At 39.2% G+C, this 18,461-nt stretch overlaps 1 protein-coding gene across 1 annotated transcript in view; it reads right to left on the bottom strand.

Annotated features, from left to right (window-relative positions):
* The window catches only part of FLT1 (fms related receptor tyrosine kinase 1), a 108,695-nt gene that overhangs the window by 64,506 nt on the left and 25,728 nt on the right, over window positions 1-18,461 (bottom strand). The window contains exons 5-10 of the mRNA XM_066175934.1: window positions 13,144-13,306; window positions 12,920-13,056; window positions 11,198-11,372; window positions 9,098-9,215; window positions 7,033-7,202; window positions 6,472-6,631 (exon numbers count right to left, since the gene is read on the bottom strand). Coding sequence (XP_066032031.1) covers window positions 6,472-6,631; window positions 7,033-7,202; window positions 9,098-9,215; window positions 11,198-11,372; window positions 12,920-13,056; window positions 13,144-13,306 — 923 coding nt within the window. The remainder of the gene's footprint in view (window positions 1-6,471; window positions 6,632-7,032; window positions 7,203-9,097; window positions 9,216-11,197; window positions 11,373-12,919; window positions 13,057-13,143; window positions 13,307-18,461) is intronic.

Genomic DNA, 18,461 nt, shown 5'->3' on the forward strand with positions numbered 1-18,461 from the left:
ATAATTTATGAATTTGTGGAGTTATAATGGTGTTCTGTACTGTGGTCTTCATTTCTTTCCTGGTAATTCCTAACATTTGATTTTCTTTTTGAGCTGCTCATGGTGATGTTCACTTTAACAAACCCATCTATCACAGCACTCAGATACCTCTTTGTAGTGGTGATGACCAGCCAACAGCTTTTTAACATGTATTTTACATACGAAAGTAAGATCTTTTTTCCTGTGTATATCATGCATATTTATCTTCAGTGAATTTCACCTGCCACTTTTCCACTCAGATACCCAGATTCCTAGAGTTCTGCATTTCATTGCAACCAGCCCCTCAGCCTCACAAATCAGAATAACTTGTCATTATCAGCAAGCACTGTCACCTGCTTACCACCTTTTCCAGGTTATTTCTGAACATGTTGACAAGTATAGACCCCAGTACCAGCTCCTGAAAAACTTCACTGATCACGTCCCTACGCTGCAAGAACTGGTTGTTCCCTCTTAACCTGTTTTCTATTTTTTAACTGATTTTTTTTTTCTGAGCACGATCCTACCTCACATGCCTGTTCAAAGCCTTCTGCAAAGGCTTTTTGAAAGGCATACACATAAAAGGAAAGAGGATGCTAACTAAAGTTTGTATATTTTTGTAAAAGGTGTACTTGATCCAGCAATAGTACTCCATTCATAATCACTCCTAAGCACACACAGAGTTTGACCTGGTGCCTTCCTTTGGCCAGGAGCCCCTGCTAGTGCAGGACCAGGCTTCTGGCTACGGGCTGGGACACCCCACTGGCTCAGACCCTGCCAGCATGCGGGGCCTCGCTCACGTCGTGCAGTCCCCACGCACAGCCTGTCACACACTTTATTTCCTATGGGCTGGGCCACTCCGAGCAAAAGATCAAGCAGAAACGTCCCACCATCTACGTGACCCTTAAGTGTTTTTCCTTAAGGCTGGGTGTCCGACTGCACATGGTAAAGCCAAGAGACCACCCTTTGAAGGCAACAAGAAGGAAAAAAAAGAAACTGGGAAAAAATAAAAGGAAGAGCAAGTGAAAAGAACCCCAACATAGGCAAGTGAGAATAAAAGCATGATATTAAGCACAGTATCCCTGACCATCTGGATCTTGCTGTAGTTCTTATGTTTGAAGATTAATCAATGACAAAATAAATAATACAATTCTTCTTGTTTTATTTTTTTTTTAATTTGATTTAAAATTATTTAGAAACTAGCAATATCAAAACTTGAAAGCTTAAGGTTCTGATTCGACTAAGACCTATAATGAAGTAGTTTATACTAGCAGAATAAATTCATCAATGTGTAACCCTGTAGACAGACTGGGGCAAACTGTACTCGGTATAAAGCATGTATTTGTCAAGCTTATATAACCATATGAATGTGCCAGATCTGATTCAAATGGCATTTTGCAAACAAAATATTAAAAAGTACTTTACAATTCCATAACAGTGACTGAAAACAAGGATATAGCTCTACTCAGAGGAAAGAATGTATTCACAAGCAAGCTTTGGCTTCTGACTCCCAGTGGAAGCGCAGAATGAGATCCTTGAGCATATTGATTATTCAGGCTGAAGCAGATCAGATGCTGCTTGACTCCTCTCTTTCCTTTGGCTTCAAGTTGCCTGGAAGTCCTTGCTGCTGCAACGTACACTCATGACAGTTCCTCTGCATTTTTTTAAGGTTACGTTAAAAACCACAGAGTTTCACTTTTATTTACACTGATCTATTTCCCAACCACACCAAAATAAGGGAATAGCTAGTATGATTTTGGGGGTACCAGTAATTACCTTTACATTACTAGATTGCTGTAAGATGGTTTTCTTGTAGCACAGGTTCAAAGGCACAAAAGCCACCAGCCAGATTCTCAGCTAGTGTGAAGGTAGAGCTGAGGATCCAGCCAGATGTCAAATTAAACAAAGGCATTTTAGAGCTACCTGTTTGTTAATGCCATCTGACCTACTTATACCAGCTCCAGAGTTTTCCTTCCTGAAAATAGAAGGTGGCATGGGGAACAAAATGAGTCACTGTGGACAAACTAATGGGCATCAATGTTTGCAGACATCCAACAATTAAATTCGGGTGGTTCAGTACATTCCTAATTAAGTACAATTAACATTTGTTCTTTACTTGTTCATTTTACATACCTCACTGATGTTCCAAATCTGGTTTCCCCTGATCATCTATCCAAGCACATCCTAATGATTCTGCCTTTCAATCCCTTATTATTACCCTGACATAAACAATGCAGAAATGCAATTAGACTGTTATGCACACATGGCCTGCCTCCTCTTTCACTGAAGCTGCTGAGAGTCTGGCCGTGCACTGTCATTATGATAGTTTCAGTCTTTCTGTATCTCTGCAGAAGTTTCAAGGAACACCTCTATTTTTTTTCCTCCCAGATACTTCATGTATTCAGTCCTCCATCTCCAATCTCACCATTAGGTGGTTTTACCACCAAGTAGAGTTCATGTCTTGACACTGTAGTCAGGAGAGCAGAGAATCATGTACCAGTTTCCCCAGTTACTTTGTTTTTGTAAGCAACTCCATAATACTCTTACATTTCTCTCTCCCTCAAGCAAAGAAATGCACAGAAAAAAAAAAAAAAAAAAGCAACCGAAAGCCAAAGAACCACAGATTGATGTGATGGCAGGGTTGTAAAATAGTAATATATCATTCAGTTTGAGACTAAACAAAACTGATAGCTCAAGAGGAGGGAGGCAGCAAGGTGATGGGAGAATTGAAACACCCATGGCAAAATTTCAGTGTTGCAACTGTGCAGTTTCAGAAGGGCCAACCAGTCAAACCTTGGGCAGAGGCTGAAGATCTCTCTTGAACTACCCATATATAAATGTCCAGAGAGAGAAACTGGCCCCAAGTAACACTGAACAGCTGCTGAGCAAGCCAGTACTTCCAGTGAGCAATAGCAGTATCCCACATGCCTTTCTTGGCAATTTCTGCCAGGTCAGTTTAAGATAAACAAAATCTACTGAAGAGATTCAGGTCAAGAACCATTAACATCAAGCACGTTCCTGGCATGCAGATGCTTGTTCTGCAGCCTCAGAACTGATCTGTTTTAGGTGGATCCCAGCCTGCCTGGCTCTGGAGATCCTCAGCAAGCCCTGCTGCTGTCTGCCCCCACACACCTCTGCTGACAACCCAGCTTGAAACAAATTCAGCACGGATAGGATGGCTCCAGGGTGGTAGAAATGAGGCTAAGGAGGCTGCTGGGCACTTCAGGACAAGTGTCCCACTGGGCTGTGCTCTTCTATATCCACTGAACACCTGGGGGCTGCCCAGCCTGGGAATGTGTTTACTACTGCTACAGATCAGCAGCATATGCTGCAGTAAGATAGCCTTGGAAAAGCAGTTTCTCAATCATTTAAGAAAGACTATTTTTTTAGTAGCTTTTAATTTTATTTTGCATTGTGTCTTCTACTCTTTTTTGGCTGCCATTTCTAAATTTAATAGGTCTGCATAAGCTTTAAAAAACCCCAGAACATTGCTTTTTGCCCCAGACAGATTTCTTTGACTCTCCTATGTTTCCTTGTTTGGGTGAACATCAGAAGGGAATCTTTCCACCTACATATCTAGTAAGCTAGCTAGCTAACCAAAGGTTGATTAACGGGAAGAGTTGTTTTAAGCAAAGTAATTGTAACAGAAAACAGAACAGGGAGTTTTTAATGATGTTGGTCTTCCCACATTTCAAAAAATGCACATTTGTTGAGCAAGTCTACCACTTTTGTTTTTAAATTTGCTATGAGGAAACTATGGAAATTATTTTATTTGGCCAGTCTCCTGTTACTGGCCTGAGTGAAGCAGAGAGAAGAGTTAAGCAAATTGATTGTATCAATCAAAAAGCATTAAACTATATCTGCATTTAAAAGCAAGGGAATTCATTGAGGTTTTTTTAGATTTTGTAACTGAAATATTGCTTGGAAAATAAAGTGAAAGAAGTATCCACACAACCTAATGGTTGCTATTAATGGAGGCCATAGGCAACAGTTCTTCAAAAGTAAAAGCACCTGACTTAGGCAGTCAGTCTCCAGCTTGCTCAAGTGGTGTGAAGTTAAGCACACATAAATATTGGAGCAAACAGATCTTGGAGCCAATAGTGCACTGCAAGGTCTTTGCAGCAACAGCATCTTTTTATTCAGAATGCACACTCTGTCCGATGACATGGGACTCAGAAATTCCCTGAGAATTTCTACTACCTCACACTGAAGGGTAACCTGTAGGGGTTTATTGACTTAAAGTACACGGTACATTTGTGTACAGAAACAAGCACGACTTGAGCACAAATAGAGCAACATTTTAGTATTGGAAACCTAATGCTGGGCAGATAAATACAAAAAAAAAAGGCATAATGGCAGAACAAGATATGCTTCTTGTCTCTTGCACAAGGTACACATAAATTAAATCTGTTGTTTAGGCAAACCTCCCATCACACAAAGAGGGAACTGTAATGAAATAGGTGGGATTAAAGGGTTTTCCAGTTCTTCAGGGAGAACACCTGAACCTGCACAGACATCAGCCTGAGCAAGGTGTGCCAAATGCTGAGGTACTCCACTCGGTTCCCTTCCTGGAGCAGGAGACAAAATGTAATTACTCAAGTATTTCTGCCTTTCTGCAATAGTAAATTTTCATATTATTCCGAGGGAGTCATCCCACTCCTTGTAGGCAAAGCATTAAAAATGGTTCTCCAGACTACTTCTTCAATGAGTAGTTAAAGGAGAAAGAAGGGAAGAGGGTTAAAGGGAATCATCACGGAACAATTATGAAGGCAATTTGGAAGCCAGTCTGGAAACAACATTGTAGCAGAGCCAATAGCTGATTTAAATTGTTACACTTCTCCTTTGTTCACCTGCTCAAACACACTCCTAATTAGCATTTAATGGAGTCTACAGTTCAGCACATTACTGAACACCTGCATGCAGATGTTAATTCCTCTTTCTGACGACACCCTCTCCTGTGCTGGAGTGCAGACCTGTGCTTGCTTACTAAAGGAAATATCTGACAACAGATGAGCAGCACCTCAACTCCCAAGGAAGAACCAACTGCTTCTACAGTGCTGGATTTCAATCCAGACTATTCATAGTTGCATAAATTTTTGAAAGAAACGAAAAGACTGAAAATTTTCATATATGCCTTTCTCAAGGTTTCTCCAGTTAAAAGATGTTGTGATATCTCTTTTACATCTATTAGCAAATACAAATTTTGCAACTTGTCCTTGTAGGGTAGCATATCAGAGGAAATGCAGCTCTCACCTGTCCTTGAAATGGAGAATTTAGGTAATACCTATTCCACCAAGAGGAGAGATTGCTAGTGCCACCTCTTGGTAAGAAGGGCACAGAAAGAAAGCCATACAGCATAACGCCAAAGACATAGTGGGGAAAATAACAGGTGCTTCTAGGAAGTGCTGACCACTCTCCCACAGACACCAAAGCACTTCAAAGTACTCTTAGTTTGAGATATTTAGTATTGAGACCCTTAGTTTTGAGATGTCCTATTTAAGTGAAGGATGTGTCTCGTACTCTTGCAATTAAGCATGTACTTAAATATTTGCCTGGTGCTAAATTCCAGTTCTATGAAAGCGGTAAAAAAGTGAGATCCTGGGGAATGTGCTTATTCGTCAACTGAAACTGAGAAAATGTTGTGTTGTGAACTTGTTATGTTTTTAAATATCTTCATTGGGCTGTGGTCCAAACACCTTGCCTGTTTGAACCCTCCAATAGCAACTTAATGATAATGCTCTTGTGGAGGTTGAGTGTTAACCATTAAGTTTGTGTCAGATTTCATGATGCAGGAAGAGCTGTGGATAAGTGAGTCAAAACAAACTCCTAATCATAAGAAACAGTGTTCAAAAGAAAACTAAAATGTGAAAAGAGGCTTAGTTGAGTACCACATCAGCATCAAGTAAGCTTGCATGGTGCCATTTATTCTTTGCCCTGTTTAACTATCATCTGGAGAATGGTGGGCACATTTAGCTTGCTGAACTGAACCTATGATTAAACATATCACAGGGCAGATCTGACCTTCATAATGGAAGAATTTGCTATTATGTTTTCTGTTGATTTCAAATGAAGCCACACATAGGAGTCACTGTGCGTGGAGAAAAGCATAGAGGAAAACTTCTCCATGTGAAAGCATGTGAACACTGCAAGACATTGTCTTCTCTCATGAAAATGCAAAAGCAATTATCGCTTCTGGACCAATAGTGCATGCATGAATAGTAGTGAACTGTAAATAAACCCAAACAGCAATACCAAATACTACTCTGCCCTCCATTTTCAAATAACTATGGATAAAAAGTTACATTGTGACTACATGTCCACTGAAAAATATATTGACAAAAAGTAGACAATTTTATTAACTAAGCAATGTTTACAGCAAGCTTTATGCTTGTAAAAAATATTTAAGTGCAATAGTAAAAGAAGGCATACTAAATAAAAGTAAAGATGTTGTCCTACCTTGTTTTAGAATGGTTTTGTTTACAGGGATACCACATCCATGTAATTTTAGGTGGAGGAACACCATACACAGTACATGTCAGCACTTGTTTGCTGCCTAGTAAATGCAGATTGGGATCAGGGAATGATGACACGGCCTTTTCATATATCTGCGGTTTCACTGGAAAGGGTCAAAATTGGAAAGCAATTAAAACCAGCTTATTTCCAATGTATTGCACTATTATAAAAATACTACATTCCTGCAGTGCAAGTAACAAGAAAACCCCCCAGGAGAACAAAATAAAAACACAGTCCTAAGTCAAGTCAGAGGAGTGGTTGGTAATGCATTTAAGTCATCAGGAACAAGTATGTGGCTGTGGAAGACAGAAACACTTCTAATGAAAACCAGCATCCATCTTCTGGTTCAAAGCTGGGTCTTTCAGCCTGCATATGAGGCTTGGGTTTGGGTCCACGAAGCCAGTAAGAAAACCCACAATGCCCTGATGTGTGCAAGATTGGTGACAATCCAGCTCAAAGGAAATTGAGCGTTTACAAATGTTTAGCTTGGAGAAGCAAACTTACCATTTACTGTTAGAGTGACTGTAAGGTTCTTTGACAAGTTCCACTGTCGAATGCTCAATATTATGGTATAGTTTCCAGCATCCTCCTCAGCAACATCTTTGATGACTAATGAATAGTTTTTGACAATGTACCGGGCACATTTTTCAGCAGCAGGTAGCCCATCTTTTAACCTGTTCCATGGAATTCCAGAAATCAAAATTCTGAAAAATATTTCTGCTTAAATCACCCATGGTACATCATATTCCTCAATCTTTGGAAAGGGATTGGATTTCCAGTCTGAGATTCTGTTTACCAGAGACCTGTTCATTCCTTTCAAATATGATTGCTGACATTTGTAAACTGTTTTAGAGAATAGTAGTCCATATATTAAAATTGATAAGAATCTGACGGGGCTCTATGGTATTTGAGAGTTGCTGAAAATTGCAACTCTGTCTCTGAAGATCCCAGTTGTCCATGGATGTGACTGCCATTTAGTCTAAAAGACAACCATTTTGGCTAAGAGTTGGTCACAGAAATAAAGGTTGCATCACCTTGCACTGGCCATTTCTTTATGACCTCAGAATACATCCTGGGACAAAGTATTACAGTACTCTAAGCACAGCTGTGATTTTAGGAAGAGGAAGAGTAAGTAGATTAGATAAGCACTAAAGAATCAGATATCCTCTTATCAAGTGAATGTTTTTAAAGATAACAGAAAATCAACATAGAAAGTACTAGCTGTTGCTCACACACAGATTTCTGAAGCAAAACATCAAAATCTAAAATACAGTGTAAAATGCACTTTAACAAGCTTCAAGAAGGTTAACATGATGGTAGTAGAAGGGTGCAACACATTCATGATGATGATGGATTTGATCTAAATGATTCACAGCTTTCAGTAAGTATTTACAGAAAACTCTTACTGTTATTAGAGGAGCACTAAAATTTGGTCAAAGAACTTATGGATTTAAGCCTTTCACTGTATGTGTATTTTACCGAACCACAGAATGGCTGCAGCTGAAAAAGTCTTTGGAAGTTATTTAGTCTAATGTCCTATACAAAACAAGGTCAGAAAGTTGCCCACAACCATTTTCAGTATGGTTTTGTGTATCTCCAAGAACGGAGACTCCGCCACTAATCTGGACTATTCATTCCAACATTTGACCAACCTCAATTTTAAATTAAAAAAAAAAATTAAAAATTTGTTAAAATGTTTGGAGATTTTTTTAGTTCAGAAGTTTTGGTTGTCTATGTGTAGTCAATGAACTCAAACACTGGAGAAAGAGAAAACAATGCAAAAATGGCTGGCATCAGTGTCACAGTCACCCCTTAGTTTACCACAAGGAGCCGTAAGTATAAAAGTTTAGTAAAACAACATTTTTGGAGTAAAATTAATTCCTGGCTGTAACATGAACTCCCACTGTTCATGTATGTATGGTTTGTTTTCTTAATCAGTCTTGTCATAGACCCTTTGTTAAAGTTCAATGAATTGAGCCAGAGGTACTGTTGTTTAAAATTATTTAAACAAAAAAAACCCTCTTGAGATCATGAATAGATAACATTGTTACGTATGAAAGTGGTTTGCATCAATTAAAAAAAGTGTTCCAAAAATTTCTTAACACAGCATAGATGAGACAAAATGAATGATCCAGTGAATGCTCTGCTGAAATACATCTACAACCTGCAGATCACTGAAAAATACCAACTTCCATTTTTTTGCATGTCTGTATGACTCAAGTCAACAATTTATTTTAATGAAAGCCCTCTTTTCCTTCTCTTACTGTCTGAAAAGCAAGTTCAGGTTTCATTTCTAGGTATGAGTGAAGCTGGATGCAACCCTTCAGTCAAGGCTGGCAGAGATATTTAGCTGTAGAGTGTCCATTGATGTCAAGAGGAGACATATCCAACCTTTTTGAGGATCCAGCTTTAAACTTTGCATATCTCCTTTGTTGCACTTGCAAAATGGAGGTAACGTTCCCATAAATAGTTAGAACCCCAGGCAGCTCTGAAACTTCAAAAAATTCCTCCCCAACCTTATTATAAAAAGATGTCCAGGATGCATATGTGGAAGTAACTGTTGTCCTACCATATAACCTCTGGAGAGGGAAATGCCTTCACTTTCATAGACAAACGATAGGATTTTCTTCCTGCTACAGCCTCCAGCGCAGTTTTTCTTCGACGTTTCAAATTAATGAACATTTTATCTTAAACAAAATAAAAAATATGCTTTGTATTACTGATTTTCATCCTGCAAAAAGAGTAGCTCTACTAAAGAAAATGTGACTCAAAAAATTATCTTTAATAATTTTGATACTCCCACATGTTAACAGCAAGAATAGAGCCTAACCTCCTAGAGATCTATAAAATAAAAAAGAATACCACAAATATACGAAAAACTGAGATGCAGTTCCCAAGGCATGAATCTGCTGGGAGAAGATACACTCTAGCCAAACTCACGTTGTGCTCCAGCCAGAAAAAAAGGCACAAGAGATAAAGTGGTCTCTAGTATGTGGGAGGCTGAACTGAGGATGATCAGATGACCTTTCCTCTCCTACAGGCCAAGAATGAATGAATGTTCCAAAAGAAAACATTTTGCCAGAGAGGATTTAAGAGATCTTCAGAGAAATAGCAAAGGAAAAGGCAGAAATTTTCTGTATCATTGGTAAACAGCTGTTTCATCAAAGAAACAAATCTTTGTGACTTCACTGGAATAATATCAACCTGCTGGAATTTGTTCTTTTCCAGTTTCTCTGCCCCATATCTCCAACTCTCTGCCAAGCTGATGGCTTTTACCAGAGGAAATAAAACAGAAAATTCATGCAATATATTGGAAAATATCTCTTTCTCCCCTGCTAACCTGTGCAAAATAAAACATTCAAAATATAAAAAATGTTTGAGCGTCCTTTTGATGGTACCTACAGTGCAATATTTACTCATATTATGAACTGCATAAAGATGATGGATATCCATTAAACAAGTTCAACATTTAATCAAACTTACCACGTACATTGAAAATAATATGCACAAGACTAATGAGTAGTTTAATTACACAAGTCAAGTTTTAAAGATACAGCCCTGATTCTGCAAACCTTTATTCACACAGGCTCTTTCTAATATGGGTTGATAGGGCTAATACTAATACTAATACTAATACAGTATTTCTAATACTGTTGATAGGGCTGCTTATATGAATGACTTCAACAGTCCCAGCTTCTCTGACTCTAACTTTAATCTCAAACTTCTCTGATTTTAATTTTAATCTAAATCTCAGTTTCTGACAGATGCAGTTTATCTCTTTAAGATACAGTAAGTGGCTATCCTGATTCATCCTTTGTTCCCAGCGCCTTAATCCAGAGCTTAAATAGAGAAAATGGGCTGAAATTCTCTCTAAGAATACTAACACAGAGTGCTTAGCCACATTTCCAGACAGGATGGAAAAGATACATCACTGAAAATATGAAACAAATCCATATTCTGATCATGAGTCATCTCTTGTAGAGGACACCCACCACCTACTTGGTCATTAACCCCAATGGTGCTCCAAAGATCCTGGATAGTTCTAATTGTAACAGGGTGTCCCAAAGAAGGTCACTTCTCAAAGAGTCATAATGCAAAAAGTCCTTATTCATACACATTTGAAATAAGCTCAGAAATTTCCAGATTTCACAGAAGGCCCAGAAAAACCATAAGGAACTTGATCAAGGGTCCCGCTGTAAAACCACAGTAATGATTTGCATTTTTTTGGATGGTCTACCAACTACCAGCTCCATGTAGTGTTAGGGTATTTATTTCTTCATTACTTTTTCATAGAAAGAAATGCTTAAGTACTGTAGAAGAGGACGTGGGATTCTTTTTAAATTACACTTGTACCTTCTTTTCCCCCCCAGACTAGAATTTCCCTGATTCTATCTGCTAGAGCTGTCTGAGGACAGTGCCATCACAATATTTAGCAGACAAAAGCAAGGAAATTGAACATTAACATGTCTATTGCCAGCAATACAAAACAGTCATGGAAGAAACGGCACATTTTCCCTTCTGAAATGCCTCTCTCCCTTGTCTCCCTTTTTCTGCCTGTAATGAATGTGCTACAAATTCACTTTTACCTTCTGTCATGATGTAAAATTATCACATGACTGACCTTGGTACCTAGCCATTGGATATTCTACAAATGTGCACCACTACTTACCATAAACAATGACCGTGGTGTTGACGGCCTTGATCGAGGGCCCGCTCTTCACATGGCAGGTATACTGGCCTTTATCAATGTCCCGCACTCTGTCCACAACGAGGATGCTGTAAAAAATGTTGGCCTCTGAATTCTTCTGGTCAATACGCTGCATTATAGAACCTCTTTTCCTTATCTAAAAAAGCCAAAGAAATGAACAAGAAAGAGCTCAATCAAACCAGTTTTCATGATTAGTAAGATTTTTTCTTTTTCTGTACTGCCACCACAACTTAATAAAAAAAAAATAAAATCCCGGACACCTTTGTACAGCACAGACAAGCAAAAGATGCTTAACATTTTCAGAGGGTGAACAATAAAAAATATAAGCAACGTGATAGAGCAAATCATCCCTGTCTTCACCCAAGTTGTCATGGCATCCGAACTAGTACTTTCCAGAGGAAGATCCTCCCTTTTGTACAGCCTGTGACATCAACATGCCCAGCTCCCCATCACCACTGTCTAGCACTGCTCCTAAATATCCCTGAAGCCATGATACGAAGAGCAGCACATAGTTTGGTGCCCAGATTCAGTGCCATAGGAAGCAGACACAGAGAAGAAAAGGACATTAACACAAGGAGGGGAGAATTCTGGAAACGCTACAGACGGAAAAGGGACTAGATTTGGCAAGGGAATAGCAGGGTAGAACTGAAGATAATGTGACTCTGAGGAGTTATTTCCTGCAACTCCCCCTCAGCATTTGGCCTCAAAGTTTATTTAACCCAGGACATTGTTGATGTCTTATAAACACTGAGCACCCTTCAGTTACCATCTAAATAAAAACAAAGAACAATTTCACAAGTGTGGTGCCCAGATAGGGCTTGGTAGGGCAGCAAAGAGCAATATAATATATTGGGAGCATTTCTAGTTGCTAAGTTGTTTATTTCTGAGGTGAAAAAATGCCAGGGAAAATGGCTACAGTAAGCAATAAACAATTGCATTAATCTTCCCTATATAATGCAATCATAATTTTAGTCTGTGATTTGATACAATGAGTGACATAATAAATGATCTTGACTTGAATCACCAGCATAAATCAAACTGACATGAAAGGAATGGGAGTTGTAAACCTTAAGCTAATGTCAAATTTCTTATCAGTTTTACACGGACTCCCTGGCAGTTATTCTGTAAGTGACAAATATTTATGAGGATGCTCCCAATGCGGGGGGTGGAGAAGCACATTCAAGATCATTCCTGTAGTTGTCAAAACAAGAGGATTGTTCGTGTGACACTTAACAAATGAGATTTTGGCTAGCTAAATCAAAATATCTTTTCTAAACATGCTCGAATCGGGTGCCTGACTGTCTGCCAGTCTTTGAAACGAATGTGTTGAGAAGACAGCCTCACTGAAAACTTTTTTGTCACAAGAGAGAGCCCTTGCCTGGGATGGGGTGATAAATTTCTCTTGCTTCATCAGGTTGAAAAGAAGCTCCCAGAGATGAAACAATTCTAGCATTTGCTCGTGATTATGCAACATAACCAGAGCACATTGTGTAAACATGTTTACTTATGAAATTAAGCATCAGAAGGAAAAAAAAAGAAACCTTAAGAGACATGTCAGCAAGGGTCAAAATGATGGAATGCAAACAACGGCAAGCATTCCGAGGCAGAATTCCTCCCGGGATGCTAGATGCAGCATGATCTGTGGGAAACCTCTTGTTTCTTCTTTCCAACCACAGCACTTACCTCTCCAGGGTAAGTCCATGTCATCTGCACTCTGGTGTTCCAGGCTGCAGTGACAGTGCAGTTAATTGCTAGGCTGTCTCCCTTCAGCAGCTTGACAAGACGCGGGGTGCTTAGCTGAACATCAAAAATTGTGTTGGCTGCACATGACAAAGAGGGAGAACAATTAGTGATGGCAGCAGGGCAGGGTGCTTTCTGAGGGGCAGGGGGTGGAGAATGCCACCTACTTTCTCTGTGTGTTAGGTACTTGGTGCTGTACGTGTGCCCACTGATGGTGGTCTCACAGCTCAGGAGCCCGATGAATTTGTAAGTTGCCTTAGGTATTCTGAAGCCTTGCATGCTGTCCCAGATTATTGTCTTGCCATCAGGAATTAGGGTTTCTCGTGGAATCTGGAAATGCCAAACACACATCACAAAAACAACTCATCCTCATGTTTACTCTCTAATCAAAGTAGCCCTGTAAAAAAGGGATGGGGGAAAAAAGCACCCACAAAAATGCCAATCAACATGAAAAGGATGACATTTAATGATGTGGGTTTTTCAAATCACATTTTCATCACAAAATAGAGGAAAAACCTGGGTGAAGAAGGCGAATGTTGCATTTGTTTCCAGGATTTCATTATTTATAACAGGATGTAATTTATGACACAATAGATTGACACTACCATTAGCTTCAGCACTCGGGCTGCTATTCTGTTGGCTTCTGGTTGGCAGCTAAAGTGCTCATCTCCAGGAACGTTTGCAATTAAGTATCCTAGTTTCAACAAAGAGAAACAAATACACACTTTTCAATGGAGATGACAAATGGACCTAATTTCCTGCCGTTTTCTGGCTTTAAGAAATTCCTTCCAGGATTCAAATCGATGCATATCATATTTATTTTGCCTAAAAGACTTAAAAACAAATTTTAAAAATGTCATATGGAATCAAACATTCACTTTTTCAGCAGTACAAGTTATCTTTTACATTATGATCCTTTGCACTTTAAGCCCCATTTTAATATGGTATAAAGAAAACCCTGAAAAAGTAAAGCCTGCCATAGCCATTGAAGCTCAGACAAAACCTCTAATTTTCAGATCGTGCTATTTTGTTTTATCTTATTGATGGAACAAATGCCACCATTTGGATAGCAGAGAGACCAGCCATGAGGACAAAGCCTGGATATGACTCTACTTTGATAACACCCATTTTCATGGTGAAAATAAGATATTTTTAATGATGGCACAGAGCAGAGTTTAAATGAATTACTGTCATAAGGAAAGATCACTGGATCAACTAAGCACCTTGCAGCCCATCACTTCCCGCTGTGCAATAGTCACACTGTGTCCCTTCAGAATTTTTTTCCCCTTTATTTGAGCAGAGGACTTATGTTTTGGACAGCCCTTTCCTTCCTACAGGCAAAGCCGGCATGGGTGGCTGTCAGAGGCTGGGGGAAGCATGAATGTCTGTCTCCTTCCTGTGTGGTACAGCTTCTCTCTACAACGTGGCACCCTCGTGGCTGCCTGCTCAGCCTGTGCAGAAATACACCCTCGAGACCATAATCACTCATCTCATGCCGTTTCCTCCAAAATAACTAAGTTCATGATGAATCAAATGAACAATAAATACAGAGCACAAAATGACGTGGTAGAATTCCTTATCTTTACAAGAGCTGATAAGATGCTATAATAAGCATGCAAATCACAGGGAAGTGTGTGTAGCACACACACAAGTAAAGGCCGCTGGTTACCATTCAACAATGTCTTGGTCCCTACAAGCTCTGTTGCCATTCCTGTTCTAAAAAAAACCTTTCAACTTTGATTTAACTAGTTTATAGTTATGTTTCCGAGACCTTCAATTGGATTTCTCCTCTTGCTGCTTTGGTAGAAACCAAACTATTTCTGAGTATATATCTGTATAGGTTTTCATTAAGAAAGTGAAGCCAGAGAGTCAGAGCCTTCCTAGACTGGTATTTCCCAAGGAATGCATTCACTGCACATTCATTACTTAATTGATGTATTACTAACTGTGTATTATGCTTACTCCAGGAATACAAAAGTAACCAAAACACCCAGAAGAGTCCTATTTTGCGACTTGTAATTCTGTGAGTTGTCTGGATATCCACTAGGCTTACTTATCCTGGAGACAAATCTTTGCCTGTACAGTTTACTCATCTGACACCCCTCAAAACCACTAGAGCCACGACTTTTATGTATAATATTTTTGCAGCCCAAAGACTAAGAAGTTACACCCAGTCATCTGTGAAAACATAACACAACACTAAGTTACTCAAAGGAAAACTTCAGAAAACTGAGGTCTCTGACTAGCAGAAGACCACTGTGACATAGCTGGTCTCTGACCAAATCTCTAAGGGAAAAACCCAAGATGCTGCAACAAGTCCCTTTTGGAGGGTGGAATACCAGGACTTTGTCTCAGATGAGAAGATGGATGGAGGCTGGGTGCTCAGCCTACAGCCCTTCACAGCCCTGCCCTCTCACCCTGCTTGCTGCAGTTTCTTACCCAGCTCTTCTCCATGCTGTTCTCTGCCAACCCCACTGGTTCAGATTACCTGTTTCCCACCCTCAGAGAACCGCAGTTGTTTTGCTCTGCCCTAAACCAGCTTCCAGACCAGCAACTAGAAAGATGTTATGGTCATCATCATGCTGATCCCTGCATGGACAGTACAAGACAGAAGATCCAAGAATCACAATTTAGGTTGGAAGGGACCTCCAGAGGTCATCTGGTCCTGCCCCTAAGCCAGGGTAGCTCAAGGCCCTGTCAAAAATCTTGGCCATTTGGTCATCACAGAAGTAGAAAACCTATGAAGGAACACTGTGCTGTAACAGTGGGACTTCCACTGAAGCAGCAGAAGATAAATTCAGCCACAATAATAGCTTTCAGATGGGAACCAACAGTGAGTCAGAGGCATTCAAAGAATCAGCTTGTTGCGACGGCTGCATTAACATGGAATTTATTGTCTACATACTAATCTTTGTGAACCATATCACTGTGGCTCCCAGTGCATTCTTGGCCTTTTACCTTCTTTGTACTTTGTTTCAAATGCAACTATTTTTGGTATAGGCTGTGCCCCCTTCTTTGCTTAGTCTTTGCTGAATGTTTTTTGTACCTGGTGGCATTAACACAGTGCAGCCACATACTGTGTACGTACGTGTGGTCAAAAGTTATAGTCAAGCTGTGGTTCCCCACATCTCCAAAGGCAGTTTGTACTGGAAAGAGACAACTAAAAGCTTAATAAAAATGTACATTAGAGTCTCGAATGCTTGTCTTTTCTTTCATGTTTTCCCTTCCACCAATTTGGGAAGGATGAGGTGGTATTATAAAAAATTTAGACTATCCAGGTATGTGATTCACAACATCCCTTGGGGTTTTTCAATTTTCATTCTTTGTACTGAAGTTTACTTACTTCTATTCCTATGAATGCCATTGTTTTTATGATAGAAAATCCAAAAGGATTATCAGTAAAAAAATGGATAAAATCATTGTATGTATCAAAGATGATACTTTCTCCATTTATCAAGATAAGAGCAAATGAAGAGGAAAGAGAAGTGCACAGTTTACTTGCAGTAAGTTTTATCTTATTTTATGGATCCTGAATGAGGCTGCCAGAATCATGTTGATAGGAATTATGGTTTCAGAGGTTCTGAATATCTAACTACTAAGCATCAAAATTATTAACTGATTTCACAATTCTTCATATGATAAGAAAAAGGTCATCAGCTGCTGTAAACAAAGGTTATATCAGGACCTGAAGGCTGAATTTGAAATAGGAATTAAAAGCTTCATCCCCATTTCCCAGTCCATGTTCTATTAGCTTCTTGATTTTTGAAGACCCCCCTCCTATGTCGTATGTGATTGCCATGCTATAAAATACAATCTGCACAGATGTGCAGCCTGAAAACGAAAGCAACACAGTATCTAGAAAGGTTTGCCTAAGGTAAAGAGGAAGTTTGAGTAAAAAAATAATTTGCAGTGTTGAAGACAGATAATAAACCTTACCCGTACTGGTACAGTAAAACTAAGAAGTAGCACTGCAAAGAAACAAATGCTGGAGGCTGTGCTCATGCAAATGTAGGGAGCCCTTCCAGAAGAGAGAGACTATTAAAAATACTTTGTCTTTATAGTTCCTGGCAATCAATATAGAAGGCAGAACCTAATGACACTAAAGCTGGGATTTTCTTTCCAGTTCCAGAGGACTGCATTATGAGGACACCAACTTCTGCCTCTATCACTGATGGGAAACACAAAATAGCTCTTGCCGTTTCTCCAGCAGTAGTACACCTGCAGCTGTGGAATGAATTTAACACATCTCTTAATTGCTTTGTGAGTAGAACCTTGCTGGAATCTTCATATAAGGGTGTCATAGAAGATAAATAAAGTAAGATATGATGTAATGCATTGTAGATTACATGCTTCAGGAAATTCTAGGATTAATTAGGGAGCACATTTATTTTTCCTGGAATGCAAAACATGTAAGCAAGCAATCCTTTCTTTCAAGACTTGGCTCCACCTCCTCTTTCTCCTTCAGAGAGTATTACATCTGTTTTTGATGGTGTAAAGCTGTGCCTTACACTACAAGCCCAAGCTAAAGGCAATTGATATGAAAAGAAGAGAGTAGCTATGGTTCAATCTTCTCCAAATAAGGAGAATTTTTTTTAATATACATTGTTTAATGAGAGAAACCTGACAGGAATTTTCTCAGCTAGAAATCTAATATGCTGAGATTTCAGATGCAACATTATAGTGCCCAAATAAATTTACAACACCCCTTCTATGGAATGCTAAGTCTCACTTGGTTTTGATTTTATTGCCACACAACCTTGTGCATCTTCTTGCAGGAGAACTCCGTGTGCGTGTCTGTGTGTGTATCTACACATATAGGGCAATGTCCTGGGTCAGATCACTTCCTTTTCTTTGCATTTTTGTTCTCTTTCATGGAATTTAACAGGTGAAAACCAAAAAGCAAATTAAGTATCTATATTAGCAAGGCAGCTCTTGAAAGAATTGATAAAATTTGTGGTTGATGTAAAGCTCTGCAGTCAAAGAATAATGGAAGACTCGTGTTGCACTAGATAAGCATCTTACGGTGGTATTGTTTGGCAATTGCATGGTATTCTATAAAAAGACAAAACTCTTTTCCTTTCGACAGTGGTGAACTTTCATTGCCACTATGAACATAATTCTGTTTAGAAACCAAACTTCTTTGCCACCTCCACTTCTTTTTTAAAAAAAAAAAAAAAGGTAGCTTTAAAAAATGCCCTATTCTCTGTCATGATACCAGGTACTTTACTACATACATATGGTTCAGTTAGCTCTCCATGTAACTCTTAAGGCACCTAAGAGACAAATGTTCCCCCAGAACATGGAAATATCTTTTCTTTTTTTTCCTAAAACTAGTCTCACCACATCAAACTTTGCAGCTTCCCTGCAAAGTTTCTCCACAAAGTAAAGCCATCCCTTGTCTAAGTGTGCATATATGTAAACGGAAGCAGCAGAGTCTCTGGTGGGAGTGAGGTAGGGCAAAGGCTTGCAAAGATCCTTGTACAGC

Source organism: Chamaea fasciata, unplaced genomic scaffold (assembly GCF_029207755.1).
Source record: "Chamaea fasciata isolate MVZ Bird 193981 ecotype frontalis unplaced genomic scaffold, bChaFas1.0.hap1 SCAF_2, whole genome shotgun sequence".
In the NCBI taxonomy this organism is placed as follows: domain Eukaryota; kingdom Metazoa; phylum Chordata; class Aves; order Passeriformes; family Sylviidae; genus Chamaea; species Chamaea fasciata.